This window comes from Vombatus ursinus, unplaced genomic scaffold, assembly GCF_900497805.2.
Source record: "Vombatus ursinus unplaced genomic scaffold, bare-nosed wombat genome assembly UNPS02011369.1, whole genome shotgun sequence".
In the NCBI taxonomy this organism is placed as follows: Eukaryota; Metazoa; Chordata; class Mammalia; order Diprotodontia; family Vombatidae; genus Vombatus; species Vombatus ursinus.
In genome coordinates, this window is record NW_020951147.1 from 2625450 (window position 1) to 2640606 (window position 15157).

At 52.7% G+C, this 15157-nt stretch overlaps 2 protein-coding genes across 4 annotated transcripts in view; one reads left to right on the top strand and one right to left on the bottom strand.

The window, feature by feature from the left end:
• The window catches only part of IGHMBP2 (immunoglobulin mu DNA binding protein 2), a 25510-nt gene extending 25368 nt beyond the window's left edge, over nt 1–142 (bottom strand). For both annotated transcript variants that reach the window (XM_027856225.1, XM_027856227.1), the window contains exon 1: nt 56–142. In XM_027856225.1, the coding sequence (XP_027712026.1) occupies nt 56–135 (80 nt within the window). In that variant the 5' untranslated portion in view covers nt 136–142. The remainder of the gene's footprint in view (nt 1–55) is intronic.
• A 140-nt stretch (nt 143–282) lies between these two features.
• MRPL21 (mitochondrial ribosomal protein L21) lies at nt 283–14456 on the top strand. 2 transcript variants are annotated; one of them, XM_027856248.1, is made up of 7 exons: nt 283–420; nt 2814–2871; nt 4796–4881; nt 6938–7101; nt 11448–11500; nt 11959–12062; nt 14341–14456. In XM_027856248.1, the coding sequence occupies exons 1-7, from the start codon at nt 288–290 to the stop codon at nt 14403–14405; spliced, it is 663 nt and encodes a 220-aa protein (XP_027712049.1). In that variant the 5' UTR covers nt 283–287; the 3' UTR covers nt 14406–14456. The 2 variants fall into 2 exon arrangements, with proteins under 2 accessions (XP_027712049.1, XP_027712050.1); XM_027856249.1 differs by lacking the exons at nt 11448–11500; nt 11959–12062; nt 14341–14456 and adding an exon at nt 7706–9051.
• Nucleotides 14457–15157: the final 701 nt, after the last annotated feature.

Consider the following 15157-nt stretch of genomic DNA (forward strand, 5'->3'; position numbering starts at 1 on the left):
GGGGGGGGGGGGGGGGGGGGGGGGGGGGGGGGGGGGGGGGGGCCCGGGCCGCTACCTCTTCTCCTGCAGCTCCGCCTCCCGCTCCTGCTCCAGCAGCTCCAGCTGGCGGCTCACGAAGCTCTCCACGGCCGCCATGACGCCGGAAGCTCGGGCCGCTGCGCCGGAAGCTCGGGCCGCTGCGCCGGAAGACCCGCCTACACCGGAAGTGCTCCGCCAGGAAGTCCCTCCCCCAGCTCCGCGCGACTTCCGCTGCCCAGGCGCCCGGCGGAAGCGGCAGCGGGAGCGAGATGGCGGCGGCGGCGGCGGCTCGGGCCTCCTTCGTTGCCCTGGCTCGGAGGCGCCTCTTCCCCGCTGCCGGCGGCCTCCGCTTCCCGGCATCCCCCGGGGCAGCGGCGGGGCTGGGGGCGAGCCCAGGAGCGGGTGAGAAAAACTCGGGGTCCTCCGCTAAATCCCCGCCTGCCTCAGTTTCCCCTTCAGTCCATCGAGGACGTCAGTGTCTTGGCTCCGACCTCTGACCCCTTTACCTTGGGCGCCCCCTCTCGTGCCGCGGCTTGCCTCAGTTTCTCTCTGTGTCGGCGGTCGGTTGACAAGCGCTGATTGAGCCCCAGCTCTCCAGCCAGGGAAACTGAGGCCCGGGCACAGTGCCATGCACACAGTAGGGGCTCAATCCGTGCACAGTGACTGACTCCCCGCCCCCACCCCTCTTTTCCAAGGCCTCCTAAACCCGAGGTTCTTTCAGGGTCAGGGTCAGGGTCAGGGTCAGCCCCCCCTCGGGGTGGGTCCCTCGGGCTTTTATGAGGCGCCTGCTGTATGCCAGGCTGGCTACCGAGGGTCCCTGCCCTCAGCGGGGACTCAGGAGGCCCCTTTAAGGCAGACGCTGACGTCAGCGTGGGGGCGGGGCGGAGCATCCCTGGCGTCCAGCACGGCCAGGGCAGAGGACCGGAGGTGGGAGAAGGGGGAGGGGTGGGTAGACGGGAGCCGAGGTCGTGGCCGGCTCCCTCCCACCGTAAGATTCCTGGTCCTGGAGCTAGAGCTGGCAGGAGTCGGACCCCTCCTCTTAGAGAAGAGGAAAGGGGGCCAGCCACCCAGGCAGGATTCGAATTCGGGTCCTGGGACTCCCAGTGGAGCCTCACTGCCCTGCACCCTCCAGATGTCCCATCCCCCCCAGTCTTCTCCGTCGGGTCTGGTCCTTGGCCTCTTGCTTCCCTGGGAGCCTGGTCCTGAGCCCCTGACCCGGCACTTCCCCTGGTGTTTGGCATTGAAAGCAGCAAAGAACTTTTCCTGGGGAGTTTCCAAGGAGGTGGAACCCAAAGCCCCCCGAGGCTCTGAGACGTAGCATGGTGTCCTGAGACGCCCGCCCGCGCCAGGCCTGACTGGATTCAGCATGTCGCGGACCAGGGGTGGGGAACCTGCAGCCCTTTGACTGAGTCCAGGCCGTACAGACAAATCCTTTTATGAAGGAGATGTGTTCAGGGGGCCACGCTTGAGGACCTAGAGGGCCACGGGTAGCCTGGAGGCCACAGGCTCCCCACCCCTGGCCCAGACTCCAGTCCTTGGGGTTCTCTTCCCGCCTTGGGAGGTTCCATTCCAGGAATGGAATCCGCCATCCCACCCCCCTCCATCCCACATGTTGTGGGAGGGTCGCAGTGAACGAACTGACCGTCTCAGAAGTAGGAAGCAAAGGTGAGGGTGAGGACGGGCCGAGCCCCGAGGCTGGAGGTCTCCAGACAAGCAAGGAAAGGAAAACTGTTGGTGAGATCGCCCCAGAGTCTCTGGCAAAGGTCGGGCCATAGGCGTGGACACACACGCATACCCCCACCCCCCAGTCTCATCAGATCCAGTTGGAGGTGTGATTGGTTGTGCTGAAATTTATTTTTCTCTTCTTCTTGATATTAAAGAGTTGTTCTGAGAGATGGAAGGAAATGGGGAAGCCTCAGGGTTTAAAAAAAAAGAGCAATGAAAATCTGGGGGTTTTAAGCTCCTTGAAGTCAAGGGATATTTGGTTTTTGTCTCTTCCCAGCACATAGTAGGGGCTTAATCAGTGGAGGATTAATTTATAGACATAGGCTACACCCTCTTGGAACTTACTGTTTGGTTGGGGAGAAAACAAGTGTTAGCGGCAATAATAAATGCTTAACCATTTGGCACCGCCAGTGTGTGCCACATGGCAGTGGCGTCAGACTCACTGCCAGCTTCCCCGGGTGCAGGAACCAGATTAAATGTAATTGGGAGGTGTTCAGCAAGGTAAATAAAAGCCCAGACAATGCAGATGTTTATTTGTGGTTTCTAAGTCATTCTGCAGCTGCCTATGAGCTGTGGCTGCCTCCACGCTCAGACAGGAGTGTGGCCGGGGGCCTGGCCCTGACTCTGACTGCTTTTCATGGAGAGGAGTGACAAGAATGTTTAAAAAAAAAAAGAAAGATGTAAATTTTAAAATGTTTTAAAATGATGGACAGGAAGGTTTCTAGCTTGGGAGTGGGTATTAGCACCACAGGAAAGGCAAAACCTTCCTTAGATGAGACAGAAACGAGCGACGGAAGGCTTGGTCAGAGAGCTGAGAGGCCTGGGCCGCGGCACGCACTTCCACCGAGGTTGGTCACGTTCCTACCGCGTGCAAGGCTGGGAGCCAAGCTGGACGAGTGGGTTCCAATCCCAGCTGCGGCCCCTCTGCCAGGGCTCCATGGCCAAGACGGAGCCCCCCCCCCTGCCCCCGAGATGAGCCATCGTCCTCCTTCCTGCTCCTAGCCCTGTGAGCACATCAGTGTTGTGGGATTGTCTTTTCTAACCAGTAATTCTGGTTTTTTTGCTTTTAGTTCATCCTTGGCCTGCTTTTCAAAGTCACAGTTCCCAGAGCACTTCTGCTCAGGAAAGGTAACGTAGAGAGCCTGGGGTTCTGTTGATCTGTCTTCAGGGACTATTTGTAAAAGCATGTGTGTGTCTTCAGGTGCACAGAATTACCTGATTTTTCCCTAGACCTTTATCTGATGCTGTCTCCTTAGCTGTCTGGGGGGAAATACAGAAAAAACCATGGAAAGAAAGAGAGTAGTGAGTTCTGTCATAGCCTCTCTATGCCCAGGTGGGGACACGTTGTGTTTCTAGCTCTGGCTCTGAGCCCGTAAAGATCCCACCATCCTCAGGACCAACCACTCCAGGGAGGAGGTGATGCGTTTACTGCTCAAGAAGACGCATGTTGGAGAAAACAAACGATTCCCTCCTGATTGTGGGTATTTCCTTGGTTTGGTGCTGTTCACATTTCCTCTCCTGTGTATTCAGATATGTTGAGTTTGAGATGTCGATAGGGCATGCAGGTCAAGATGTCCAGTGGGCAGTAACGCGAGACCAGGGGTCGAGAGGAGGTTAGGGCTGGATAAAGAGACGAGAGGATCATCTGCGGAGAGGTGCTAGTTAGTCAGGGTGGCTGATAAGCTCCAGGCAACACGACATGGGGGGAGAGAAGGGTCCAGGACAGAGCCTCAAGCCTCGGGGCAGCCAGGGTCAGAGGTGTGCTCATTCGGGCAGAAGGAGAGCCAGTCCCACATGTCCTGAGGGAAATAGCATGTGCATATCAGGGTAGAGAGAAGATAAAGTGGGACAGCATAAGGCGCTTACCTTCTTTCTGCTGTCCCTTAGGTGGAGAATCAGGTTTTTGTTGTGGGTTTTTGTTTTTTAAGGCAGTGGGGTTAAGTGACTTGCCCAGGGTCACACAGCTAGTGGTGGAAGAATCAGATTTTTAAATGCATCCAACAAAATACAGAGGAAACCAGTTATATTGAAATGGTATCTGAATATTTTCTAAAAGATGTTTATCTGTCCTAAGTTCACACACACACACACGCACGCCCAGTGTAGAAGGATGGACATAGACTTGAAGGACACCAGAGGTTCCAGAGGTGGACATGAGGAGGGGGGTGATCTTTGGGGGAGAAATGGGGACTGCTCCTCAGAGAGGAGGACCCCAGGGAGCACAAAGGGGAAGCCCGTGGGGTCTGGGAACAGTTCTACTTGATTTGCGTAGCCCTGGGGAACTGCTAGATTTGTTGAATTGGGGAACGGTGAGGTCAGAACAATCCTGTGGTTCCTTAAGCCACTAGGTGGGTCGTCATATCCTTGACCTGAAGTCCTGGCCTGCTCTGCCCCCCGGGCTGCTGTGGTGACAGACTCCATTTACTCTTCCCCATTGTGCCGAGGTCCAGCTGAAGCTGTGCCACTGCGGATGCTGGGGACGTAAAGGTCGCCCCCTCACCTCGTGCTCCCCCTAGGAAATAAAAACACTTGTTTCTCGGTGAGCAGATGGGTAGGAATGTCCCTGGGTAGAGGAATCCTGCTGGCGTGGGAGCACCGGGGCCACTCACCCGTGCCGAAGGGTCCCTGCTACACGTTGGCTTTATTTTAAGATGGAGTATCGTCTGTTTTATTGCATTTTATTTGGTTAAATAATATGGCTCAAGTCACACTGAGGAGGGATGTGGGGCCCCACGGGATGCATCTGCGTGAGGGCACGAGAAGAACATGGAGAGGAATGTCTGTAGAATTCATGTGCTCTCGCATTCTCTCCCCCCTTTCCCCTTCCCCTTCTCTTCCCGTTTATCCCCTTCCCCCACACCCTCACACCCCACCACAGCTGTTTTCACATTCCTGATGAATTCAGATTCACAGCTTGCTTTGGCTCTGGGCAGCGTAGCCCAGGATGGCCTTTTATTCACATTCAGTCCCTAAAATTTTTGTCTGCCTTTGTACGTGCTTAGTTTCTCAAGGCAGGAATCTACATCAACCTCACTGCAAATGTTTTCCACAGGGTCCTCCCGAAAACGTCATTGACTTCGCCGCCGTGGCCCAAAATCATACTGCCAGATCCCAAGGAAGAGACCAGGCATCACCGAGGTAAGTGTCTCCGTTATCAGGCAGACTCCCTCCACCAGCCCTTCCCTCCTACACGAGGCTTTCTGATTTCCAGTCAGAGCAGTGTCCAAACTCACCCAAGCTTTGCTCATTTCCTTCAGAAAATACAAATGACATTGGTCACATTTTCATTGTAATCTATATATCATGAGTGACCCACCCATGTCCACAGGAAAGCCAGACCGTTCTCAGTGTGTGAAGAAAAATTTACATGCACATTCTTAATAATCAAATTTCTCACTAGAAGTTGAGAAGCCTTTAGAAACCTGCAGATTACAGATAGATCATCTAATTCAGGGGGTGTGAAGGTAGAGTCCAGGCTTCATGATAGTTTTCAGTCAAGTCAGCAAACATTTAAGCACCTACTATGTGCCAGGCACAGTGCTGGGGATACAAAGAAAGGCAAAAGCCAGTCCCTGCCCTCAGGGAGCTCCCAGTCTAACATGGGAGATAGCCTGCAGGCATCTGTGTACAAATGAGTCACAGATGGGATCAGAATCAGAAATCTTCCACAGAGGGAAGGCACCAGCACTGCTGGGGGTCAGGAAAGGCTTCTTACAGAAGACAGGATTTTCTCAGGAATGTGACGGAAGCCAAGAGGCGAAGGTAAGGAGGGAGAAAATTCCAGGCAGGATTGTAGCTGGTGAATAGGGTTTTGAGGACTTGGATAGGAGAGAAAATTGCCTCTTTATTCTCACTAATTTTTGGTTTCCTCTGCAATCCTATGGAAGCTGTGGTCTAATCCCATGCCTGCTTTTCCGAGATGAGGCAGGTGGGACATTCAGAAAGCCAGTGACTTACCCGAGGCTCCCTGGGGACCCATCTTGGGTCCTAGGGCTCAGCCCTGTGCTTTCCACCCCCAGGCAGGAGGAGGAGGTGCTGCTGGAGTCAGAGACACCCTTCGGGGGCCACACCAGCTCCGGAATAGCTGTGTTTCGTTCTGAAAGACCTGAATCCTCTGTTATAGATTTCTTGAGAATTATGAAAAGATTCCAGCAAAATCTGGGCTTTCATCCACAGTTCAGAGTTTCTACAGTGACCTCCCAGGCACTGCATGGTCCACCAGGTTGATTCATGGGTGGGGTTCATTTAATGGACGTGCTGTTTTCTACCTGCTGACAGTTGCTCAAGTTCTCATTAAAACCATGGGGATAAAGGGCAGCTCGGTGGTGCAGTGGGTAGAGCAGTGGCCCTGGAGTCAGGAGGATCTGAGTTCAAATCCGGCCTCAGATACATAACACTCGCTGGCCGTGTGACTCTGGGCAAGTCACTTAACCCCAAATGCCTCACATAAAAAGAGAAAATAATGGTGGGAGGGGATAAGTGGCCCCCGTGTACCAGGCACTGTGCTAAGTAAGCACTTTGGCAGACATCTCATTCACAGCAACCCTGCAAGGGAAGTCACCATTTTGCAGTTGAAGAAACTGAGGCAGGCAGTGGTGAAGTGACTTGCCCAGAGTCCCACAACTATTAAGTTTTCTGAGTCCTAAGATGGCCTGCAGTGCTGACCGCAGGCAGTCCCGGCACCAGGTTCATGGTGGCGCCTCCTAGTGGCCCGTGATGGTGGTGCGACAGAAGTACAGGAGGGGACACAGAGCCCATGCCCGTGGGCTGAGGTGTTAGAGGGATTCGTGTGGATGGTCAGAGACCCAGCGCATAGGCCCCTGTCTTCATTTTCAGAAAGAAGGGTCTCTACGTGGCACAGTGCCCAGAGCACCAGACCTGGAGTTGGGAAGACCCGAGTTCAAATGTAGCCATAGAGAGATAGTAACTGTGGGACCCTAGGCAAGTCACTCTGGCTCAGCCAGCCTCAATTTCTTCATCTGTAAAATGGGGATCCTTGCAGCACCTGCCTCCCAAGGAGGTTGTGGGGATATAACAAGATCCTGTTTGTAGAGCGCTGGCCTTCTTAGCATCGTCATTGTCGCCATCACTGTTAAAAGCCTTACCTTCGACGCCACCCTTCCCAGGGTCACGCTGCGGCATCTGTTCCCTGGGGACTAACCAAGGCTCTGCACCTCTGTTTGTTCACTTTCAGAAGTTCTTCAGCGGGTGAACGAGCTGATCGCTGCCGGACAGTATGGCCGGCTCTTCGCGGTGGTCCACTTTGCCAGCCGGCAGTGGAAGGTGACCGACGGGGACCTGATTCTGATCGAGAACACCTTGGAAGCCAAATGCGGAGAGAGGATTCGAATGGAGAAGGTGAGTGCAAGGACTTGCAGCCCCGGCCAGGAGGGCCTGGCTTTACCCCAGGCTTGACAAGGCCTGTCTTCCTAGGCTGCCGGGGCCCTTGTACCAGAGCCAGCCTCCCCCTTAGCCAGGCTGTTTCAGCGGCAGACGGAGGAGCAGAGGCCGAGACCTAGAAAGACCACCTGTGGCAGCAGCCCCTTGCTTCCCCTCTTGAGCCCAGGACTGTGGGGGAGAGCTTTCCTTCCTGGCTTTCCAGGGCTGCGGCTGCAGAGCTTTCAGGAGCTGGTGCAGGCTGCGTCTCCCCGGGGCATCTCCCCTACGAATACCCTTCGGGTGCTGGGATCCAGTCACACAGTGTTCCCCTTGAGCCTTCTCTGAGCTTAACGTCCCCCGGTCCTTCCATTTGTCCTCCTGTGCCGGGGCCCCGTGGCCCTTCACCATCCTGCTTACCCTTCCAGGCACAGTAACCGTCTTATTAAAAACCTTGTTGAAGCGGGGTGCCCAGAACAGAATATGACCCCCCAGGCAGCTCAGGCTTTCCCCTTTATAAACATTTACTGAATGGAGATGCGCGTTCAGCCTTTCCAGTGTTATCTTCTTGGATTTGGCCCAGCAGGTCCTTCCGTGCCCACAGTGTGCTCCTCCTTCCAGCCCAGCCAGACGCCATGCCACTGCCCCCGCCCTGGTAACAAGGTGCACCTTCACGGGGCGGCTCCAAACCTGCCTCACTGCAGGGTCAGCTGGGCCAGAGCAGGAAGGGCCTTGTTGGAAACGTGGCTAAACTAGGTGAGCGCAGCACCCTAGTCTGCGTGTCTCCCCTGGCGCTCTGTGTGCCTCTTCCCAAGCCCCTGGGGTTCTCCCCTCTACAAGCCCTTCAGATGCTACAAGACAGTCCTGGTGCTCGCCCTAGTCTTCCTAAATTAAATGCCTCCCTTTGCAGAGCAGAGGGCAGCCTGCTGTGGCCCTTGCGGACCAGCACCATGGCGGGTCATCGCCGTGGGCGTCCCAGTATTTTCCCAGGAGCCAGGGCCAGGCTTTCCGCCCTCTTGGTTGTAGACTCTCGTTTCCCCTTTCCAAAAGGAGGGCCACCACGTGCCATTTACCTCTTCTTCCAGAGATGGCCTGTGGGGGGAGGCTCAGGCGTCTCGTCTGGGCGGGGGACGGGAGGGGCTCTCGTCCTCTCTCCCTGCTCCCCTGGGGTGTCAGCCTCCAATTAGTCATTTTTGTTCTGTCGTTGGCAGAAAAAACAGAAGGAAAATTAGAATTCAGCAGCTGCGCCTTCTCTCCATGGGCCTGATCTTCCCATCCCCGCCAGGCAGTGCCTACCTTTTTAAGTCCCCTGGTTTTCCCACGCTGACTTGGAGAAAGCCCTCCTAGTTGTCCTTGGCTTCCATTCTTTCGCCAGCTTCCGCTTGGGACACGCCCGATTTTTGTGCTCCTTCTCTGTCCGCTAGCGTGGTTTCCAGTCTGCACTGGTCTCCTGCTTCACCTTCTCAAGGACGGCTTTTGGCAAGCCTCCATCTTCCTCCCTAGGCCTCACCTGATGTCTTACCGTCAGTGAGAGGAATATCAAAGAGAGTTGTTTCCATCATTACTTCTTCAAGGAGTTCTGAACAGTTCTGATGTGTGGATGGGAGAGACTTTGCTTTAGAGAGCCTTTTTACAGTTTAAACGTTAAAATGTTTTTGTAAATCTTTTCCATTTTTCTTTTTTTGCAGTCTCCCCCCATTTTCATCCTTACATGCCCTTGGGATGACTTGGGGTTTGGCTGGTGTCTTGTCAAGTTTTCTCTAAATGGGTTTAATCCTGCATTCCTTTTCTCTGCTTTATACTGCTCATAATCATTCTTCTTCGTAAGATTTTTACAGATAAGTTTCTATTTGAAACGTTTCTATTTCAAACAAAACCAAAACTCAAGTCAACTGAAAACTAATTGAAAGAATAACTTTAGGGGCAGCTAGGTGGCGCAGTGGGTAGAGCTCCAGCCTTGGAGTCAGGAGGACCTGAGTTCAAATCCGGCCTAAGATACTTGACACTTACTAGCTGCGTGACCCTGAGCAAGTCACTTAACCCCAATTGCCTTGCCAAAAAGCAGAAAAAAAGAATAACTTTGACACAGTAGCAAAATATAAAATAAGCCCACGCAGATCATTAAGCCTTTCTTCATTTTACCAACAAAATCCCACATAGAGATCTCAAAAGAGAAATTCTACTTAAAAACAGAAAGCATAAGAAATTTTGGGAGTCAGCCTACCTAAACATGTACAAGGACTGCATAATGCTCTTCCTAGAAATACAGACAGACCTAAAGAATTGGAGAGGTATTCGTTGCTCCTTATGGGACATGGCAGTTACGATAAACATGATGATACTGCCCAAATTGATTTCCTTTAGTATCATACCGAAGACTTCAAAAATAATAACACAATTCATGTAGAAGAACAGAAAGACGTGGCTCTCCAGGGGAAGAATGAAAAAAGTGGGAAGGAGAGTAGCCTTGCTATCGCAGATGTTACCCGTGCTGTAAAGCAGGGCTCTCCAAGACTATTTGGCTGAAAACCAGAGGACAGTCACAGCACGTGCCAGCCCCGAGTAACAAACGTAGCAGCAAAGTGTCTGGTAAACCCCAAGATTTCCAGCTGGTGGGGTGAGGAGCTGAGATTTCGGGAAGTCTGGCAGAAAGGAGGTTTAGACCAGGACAGTTCTATTGGCTGTGTCTTCAGGGTCACCTCACAAACAAACTAGAGGAACCGGAAAGTACCTTCAACTCGAGGGTGCCGAAGGTGAGACGGGCAGTTCTGATGGCAGAAAACTGACAAGGTTGTGCACAAGTAAAAGTATTGTAGTCAAAATTACAAAGGAAACAGCTAAGGGGGGGGGGGTCTTTGCAGCAAATTTCTCTGGTAAAAGTCTCATTGCCAGGATAGCAAGATAGTGGTTCAAATCCGTAAGAATGATCGTTGTTCGCCAGTTAGGTAAATGGACTAAGGACAGGAGGAGGCATTTGTCAAAGGAATCCCAAGCCGTCAACATCCATATTAAAAAGTGCCCCAAATCACTATTGAAAGCGACCTTGGGATTCAGCCTCACACCTACCAGATTAACAGAGGTGATTAAAAAAAGGAAGACGGCAGTCGTTGGAAGGGCTTTGGGAAAACAGGCCCATCTGTGTGTTGTTGGCGGTGCTGTGAGTGATAACAGACCTGGCATTCTGTCCCTGCTCCGTTGTGAAGGCTGGCGCCTTCCCTCTGACAGAATCTCCTGTGGATCCAGGCTCCTGTGCAGGGCGCTTCCCCCATGAAACTGGGAGCTCCTTGGGGGCAGGGGATTTTTTTTTTTTTTTTTTTTTGGTGAGGCAGTCAGGGTTATCTGACTTGCCCAGGGTCACACGGCTGGTACGTGTCAAGTGTCTGAGGTTGGATTTGAACTCGGGTCCTCCTGACTGCAGGGTCGATGCTTAATCTACTGCGCCACCTAGCTGCCCCATGTTTCTGCCATTCTTTGTAGTCCCTGGGCTTAGCACAGCATCTGGCACCTGGTGGGTGCCTAATAAATGCTTGCTGATTGAATGAAACCCTGCACATTCTTGACCCAGCGCTGTCAGAGCACGCGCATGTGTGCACGCACACACGCACACGCACACACACATGCACACACACACGCGCACACACTCTGTCTCTCTCCTTTATAGTTGTATTCCTTGGTGCTCATCATATCCAGCACCTCCCATCCCAGTTCTTTGCTAAAGAAGGTGCTGGGGGCAGCTAGGTGGCACCGTGGATAGAGCACCAGCCCTGGAGTCAGGAGGACCTGAGTTCAAATCTGGACTGAGACACTTGACACTTACTAGCTGTGTGACCCTGGGCAAGTCACTTAACCCGATCGCCTCACCAAAAAACAAAACAAACTAAAGAAGGTGCCTGTGCCATCGCGGGACGAGGCTTCTTTGAATCTACAGGTTTGGGAGAATCTTTTCTTCTTCTTGAACCACGTTTTATCCTCTTTCTCCCCATCCTCACTTTTCCCACCTTTGCATTGAAGGCACAAATTGGTTATTAAAAGGAAAAGATGTTCCTTTTAAAAAGTGGGACCTCACTCCTAAGTGTCTTGACTAAGACTTGCATTGAGCCCCTTCCCCGAGGGGTCTCTGGGACGTCCCCTCTTCTCTGCCACGAGCAAAGCGTCGTCTCGAAAGGGCGTTTTTCACCACAGACGGACCAGTTTAGCGCTGAGCCGAAGAGCGGGTGCCCAAGGATCTGCATAAAACTGAGTGCCGCCGCCTGTGTTTGTGACGTTGTCTTCGCTGCTCCCCATCGGTGGGGAGCGGACGACTGAGAGTGTCCACTGACCTTTTCCAGGTCCTGCTGGTCGGTGCTGATGACTTCACGTTGATTGGAAAGCCGCTCCTCGGGTAAGCTGCTCTCTGTGGAGCCGGAGGGGAAGGTTGCACATTTGTCCTCATCCACATGTGCACACGGTGTTTCCTCTGTAGCCGGGGAAGGGCCCTCCGGCCCCTCATTTTAGATGTGGGAAAACCGAGGCCCAGAGAACCAGGGGGACCTGCCCAAGGTCAGATAGCATAGTCATTAGCAGGGCCAGGATTCGCACTCTGTGCCATGCTGATTCTGTACACGCCTGTGTGGACAGACTACCCAGGCCCTAAGTTTGGGCAGACCACGCGCAGTCCTAATGAGGCTCGCTGTCAGGTGGGTGTGGGCCTCATGGGGTTTTTAGGAGGATCCAGTGAGGTCGTCTTTGTCAAGAACCTTGCAGACGTGAACGGTTGCTGGCTTTCATTATCGTTGTTGTGGTTATTACTAAATTTAGAAAAGAGTCTTGAAAGATAAATACAGTTTGCTTGTGTTGTAGACTGGATCTTGTCCGCGTAGAAGCCACAATTATTGAGAAGACTGAGTCGTGGCCAAGAGTCTACATGAAGTTTAAGAAACGGAAAAATTTCAGAAAAAAGAAAAGTAAGTTGGAAAAAATGAAGCTTGCCAATGAACTTTCCACGGCTGCAGGTGGGTTCTGCTCTGCCCTGCCCTGCCTGCCTGTGGAAGTGCTCCCCACCCGGAGCTCGGGTGCCGAGCCTTGGGGGACCCCTGGGACGGGGTCGTGTGGAGTTCAAAGGTTTCCCAGGCGTTTCCATTGAGGGGAAGGAGCCCAGGCCTCAGAATTAAGACAGCTTAACCTTAGACTTAATACTTACCGGGTATGTACCGTGTGCGGGTCGATTCTAGGGAGGCAGAGATTAATCACTTATATGCCTGGTCCCTCCCCAGAGATGGTAATCCAGAGGTAAGGTGAGACGTGCATAGAAAGATAAATAGTACAAGGCAACAGTGTAGACTGAGGGAAAATGAGTGACACAGACCCCTGGGAGTGCCACGGGGATGTGTCCTGGGGTAGGCAGTCAGGGTGGGAGGGCCTTGATTTCATGTCAGATGGGGATTGGGTAAGGAAATAGGCACATGGGGGAGCTACACCATAGCTTTTAGGTTCGATAACTTCAAGTGTTTGAAACGCTGTCACGGGGGAGATTCCTTCTTTTGGACTCCAGAGGGTAGAACCGGGAGCATTGGGCCTTACCACGAGAACCCTCCCACAAGAGCTGTCCCAGGTCGGAAGGGGCTCCCCCACCTTAAAAATCCCAGGGCCTGGGTGGCCACCAATGGGGCCTGGTGTAATGGGGGCTGCTGAGGTCCCTTCTGTTCTGCAGCATGGCGGTTCTGTGAGTTCAGAAAGCTGTTGGTGACAGTTTGGACCTTGACAGCAAGTGATCAGAATGAAATCCATGAGCTAGGCAGGCCACCACAGCATGCGCCCAGACCAGTGCCCTCGTGCCCCCAGGTCCAGGGGGATGGGCCCTTTTCCATCCAGGAGACTGTACTGAAGGCATTGGGTTCCACCCACGGCAGAGCAGGAATGGACAACCCTGAACTGAATGTCAAGTAGGAGGGAAGGAAGAGCGAGAGAGTTATCTTAGCTCACAGCCACGTCCTAGCACAAACCTGTCTGTTTCTGGGGGAAGCTTCCTGGCAATCCCTGAAAAAACTCACACCAGTCATCAAGGGTCGGACGGACTGGACCCCCGTCACTTCTGGAAAAAAGCTCCTAATCTCTTGTGCCCCCAGACCGTGTGGGACACAGTGCAAGGATTGTTCCCACTTTGCAGATGAGGGAACTGAGCCTTTTCTTGAGCCAGGAAGGGTCAGAGTCTGGTTTTAAACGTAGGTGTCCTGATTCCAAGTCCAGTACTCTTTCTAGTATACCACAGCTGCCTCCCTGAGAGAAGAGGCTGTAACATCCTTAAGGGATACAGAGAGGAGAGGGCCCTCGCCCATCCCCCAAGATCAGGAGGGAGGTCCCTGGCACATTCCTGAGCTGCTGCACCCGGGTCTCCAGACCCATGAAGGTCATTTACTCTGCCAAGTACTAGTCAAGGTGGGGCGACATTCCTCAGGCAGATCCTGGCCCCAGCCGGTGGGTTAGGGCCCACAGTACGGACCTTCAGCCTCACATGCCTTCTGAGTCCTCAGTGCCTGAACTCACCCCTGCCCAAAATAATGGGAGGTGATTATGGTCGAGTCGTGCCAGAGGTTGACCTGCCCAGTGGGCGTGTGGCCTGGGCCCACCTTGAGACTCTGTCACCAGAGAAACTGAGGCAAGGATCCAGTTGTTGGATCCAGATCAAGAAAGAAGAGGCTGGTTTTAGGACCACTCAGATGGGATGTGTAAAATCCTGGCCCTTAATGAAAAAAGGATGTCAAGGAAACCCCCAACCCACAGCTATTTGTACCGAAGTGCAGGCCTCTTTATTGTGGGCCCTCCTTGAGCGCATGACCTACGGCAGGGCGGTAGCCAGTAGCTTGTTAAACACTGCCCAGCCTTGTGCCACACCCTCGGAGGGACCATTTGTTCTTTTGTACTGGGATTTGTGCAGTCATCGAGCTTATTTCAGGCCGGCTTTGCAGCTGACGCTTTTTTTTTTCAAGTTATACAGAATGGTGCGTGTTATTGACAGCAGCCCACAGTGATCAGGCCCCAAGGTGTCGTGCTCACTGTGCCACATTAGGGCCACCTCCAGCCCATGTAAAAAATACTGAACCATCCATTTTTAATGAAAAAGATCTGGAAACATTGTTTCTGGGGCTGTCCAACAGAACGCTCCTGTTGTCCTAGAATAGCTGATTTTAGTAATAAAGATAATTGAGGATTGAACCCTGAAATCCTGTTTTCTATCTTTTTCAGTTTTTATAAGACCGCAAACTGTCCTTCGGATAAACACTGTAGAGATTGCTCCAAGTTTGTCATGATTGTTTGGCTGATATTTACCTAAATGTGAAAATAAACTGTGGGTTTTTTTTTTTAATGAGGACTAGTTTGATGTCTTCTTAATATTAAGTTATTTGTGCATGACTTTATAATTGTTTTATGGATTGATTCTGTGTAATAAAATCTTTCATATAAAAGTAAATTGACATAACCAAGAAATGATCCAGCCCAGTTAGAAATAGAGATTCCTAGCTTGTCCGGGGACGTCAGGGCCACAGGAACAACAAGAAGGAGGACTAGACGGTTTCTCTGATGTCCACATCTCAGACTTCTCTAAAGAAGAAATGACGCACCACAAATAAAGCAGCTTCAGCTGTCTCCGTGGTCTCAGACGGCCCGGGATCCACAAGAAGGTTTAAAAAATGAACCGATGTTTACTGGATCTTCACTTGGCACCCCTCCCCGCCTCCCACACCACCAGCAGAAAGGCTTCACTAGCAGACTCGAGGATCCGGCACAGGCTTTCAATACCCATCCTGACACCAGATCCGCCCTCCCGTTTTCCAGTGCCAGAGGCCACAGCCCCAGAGCACCAACACTGAACTCTCAGAGATGGGCCAAGAAACAGAAAAGAAACGAGAGGGGCAGGGGGTGTGTAATACTCCCCTGAGCTGAGGGAAGGAGCACAGCTGCCAATTGGGCAGAGCCCTAGGCTGGGGAACCATGAGCTGCCCAGCAAGGGAGGTAGCTGAGGTGCTTTGAGATCCAACCTGGAAGGAAACCACCTCAGAAG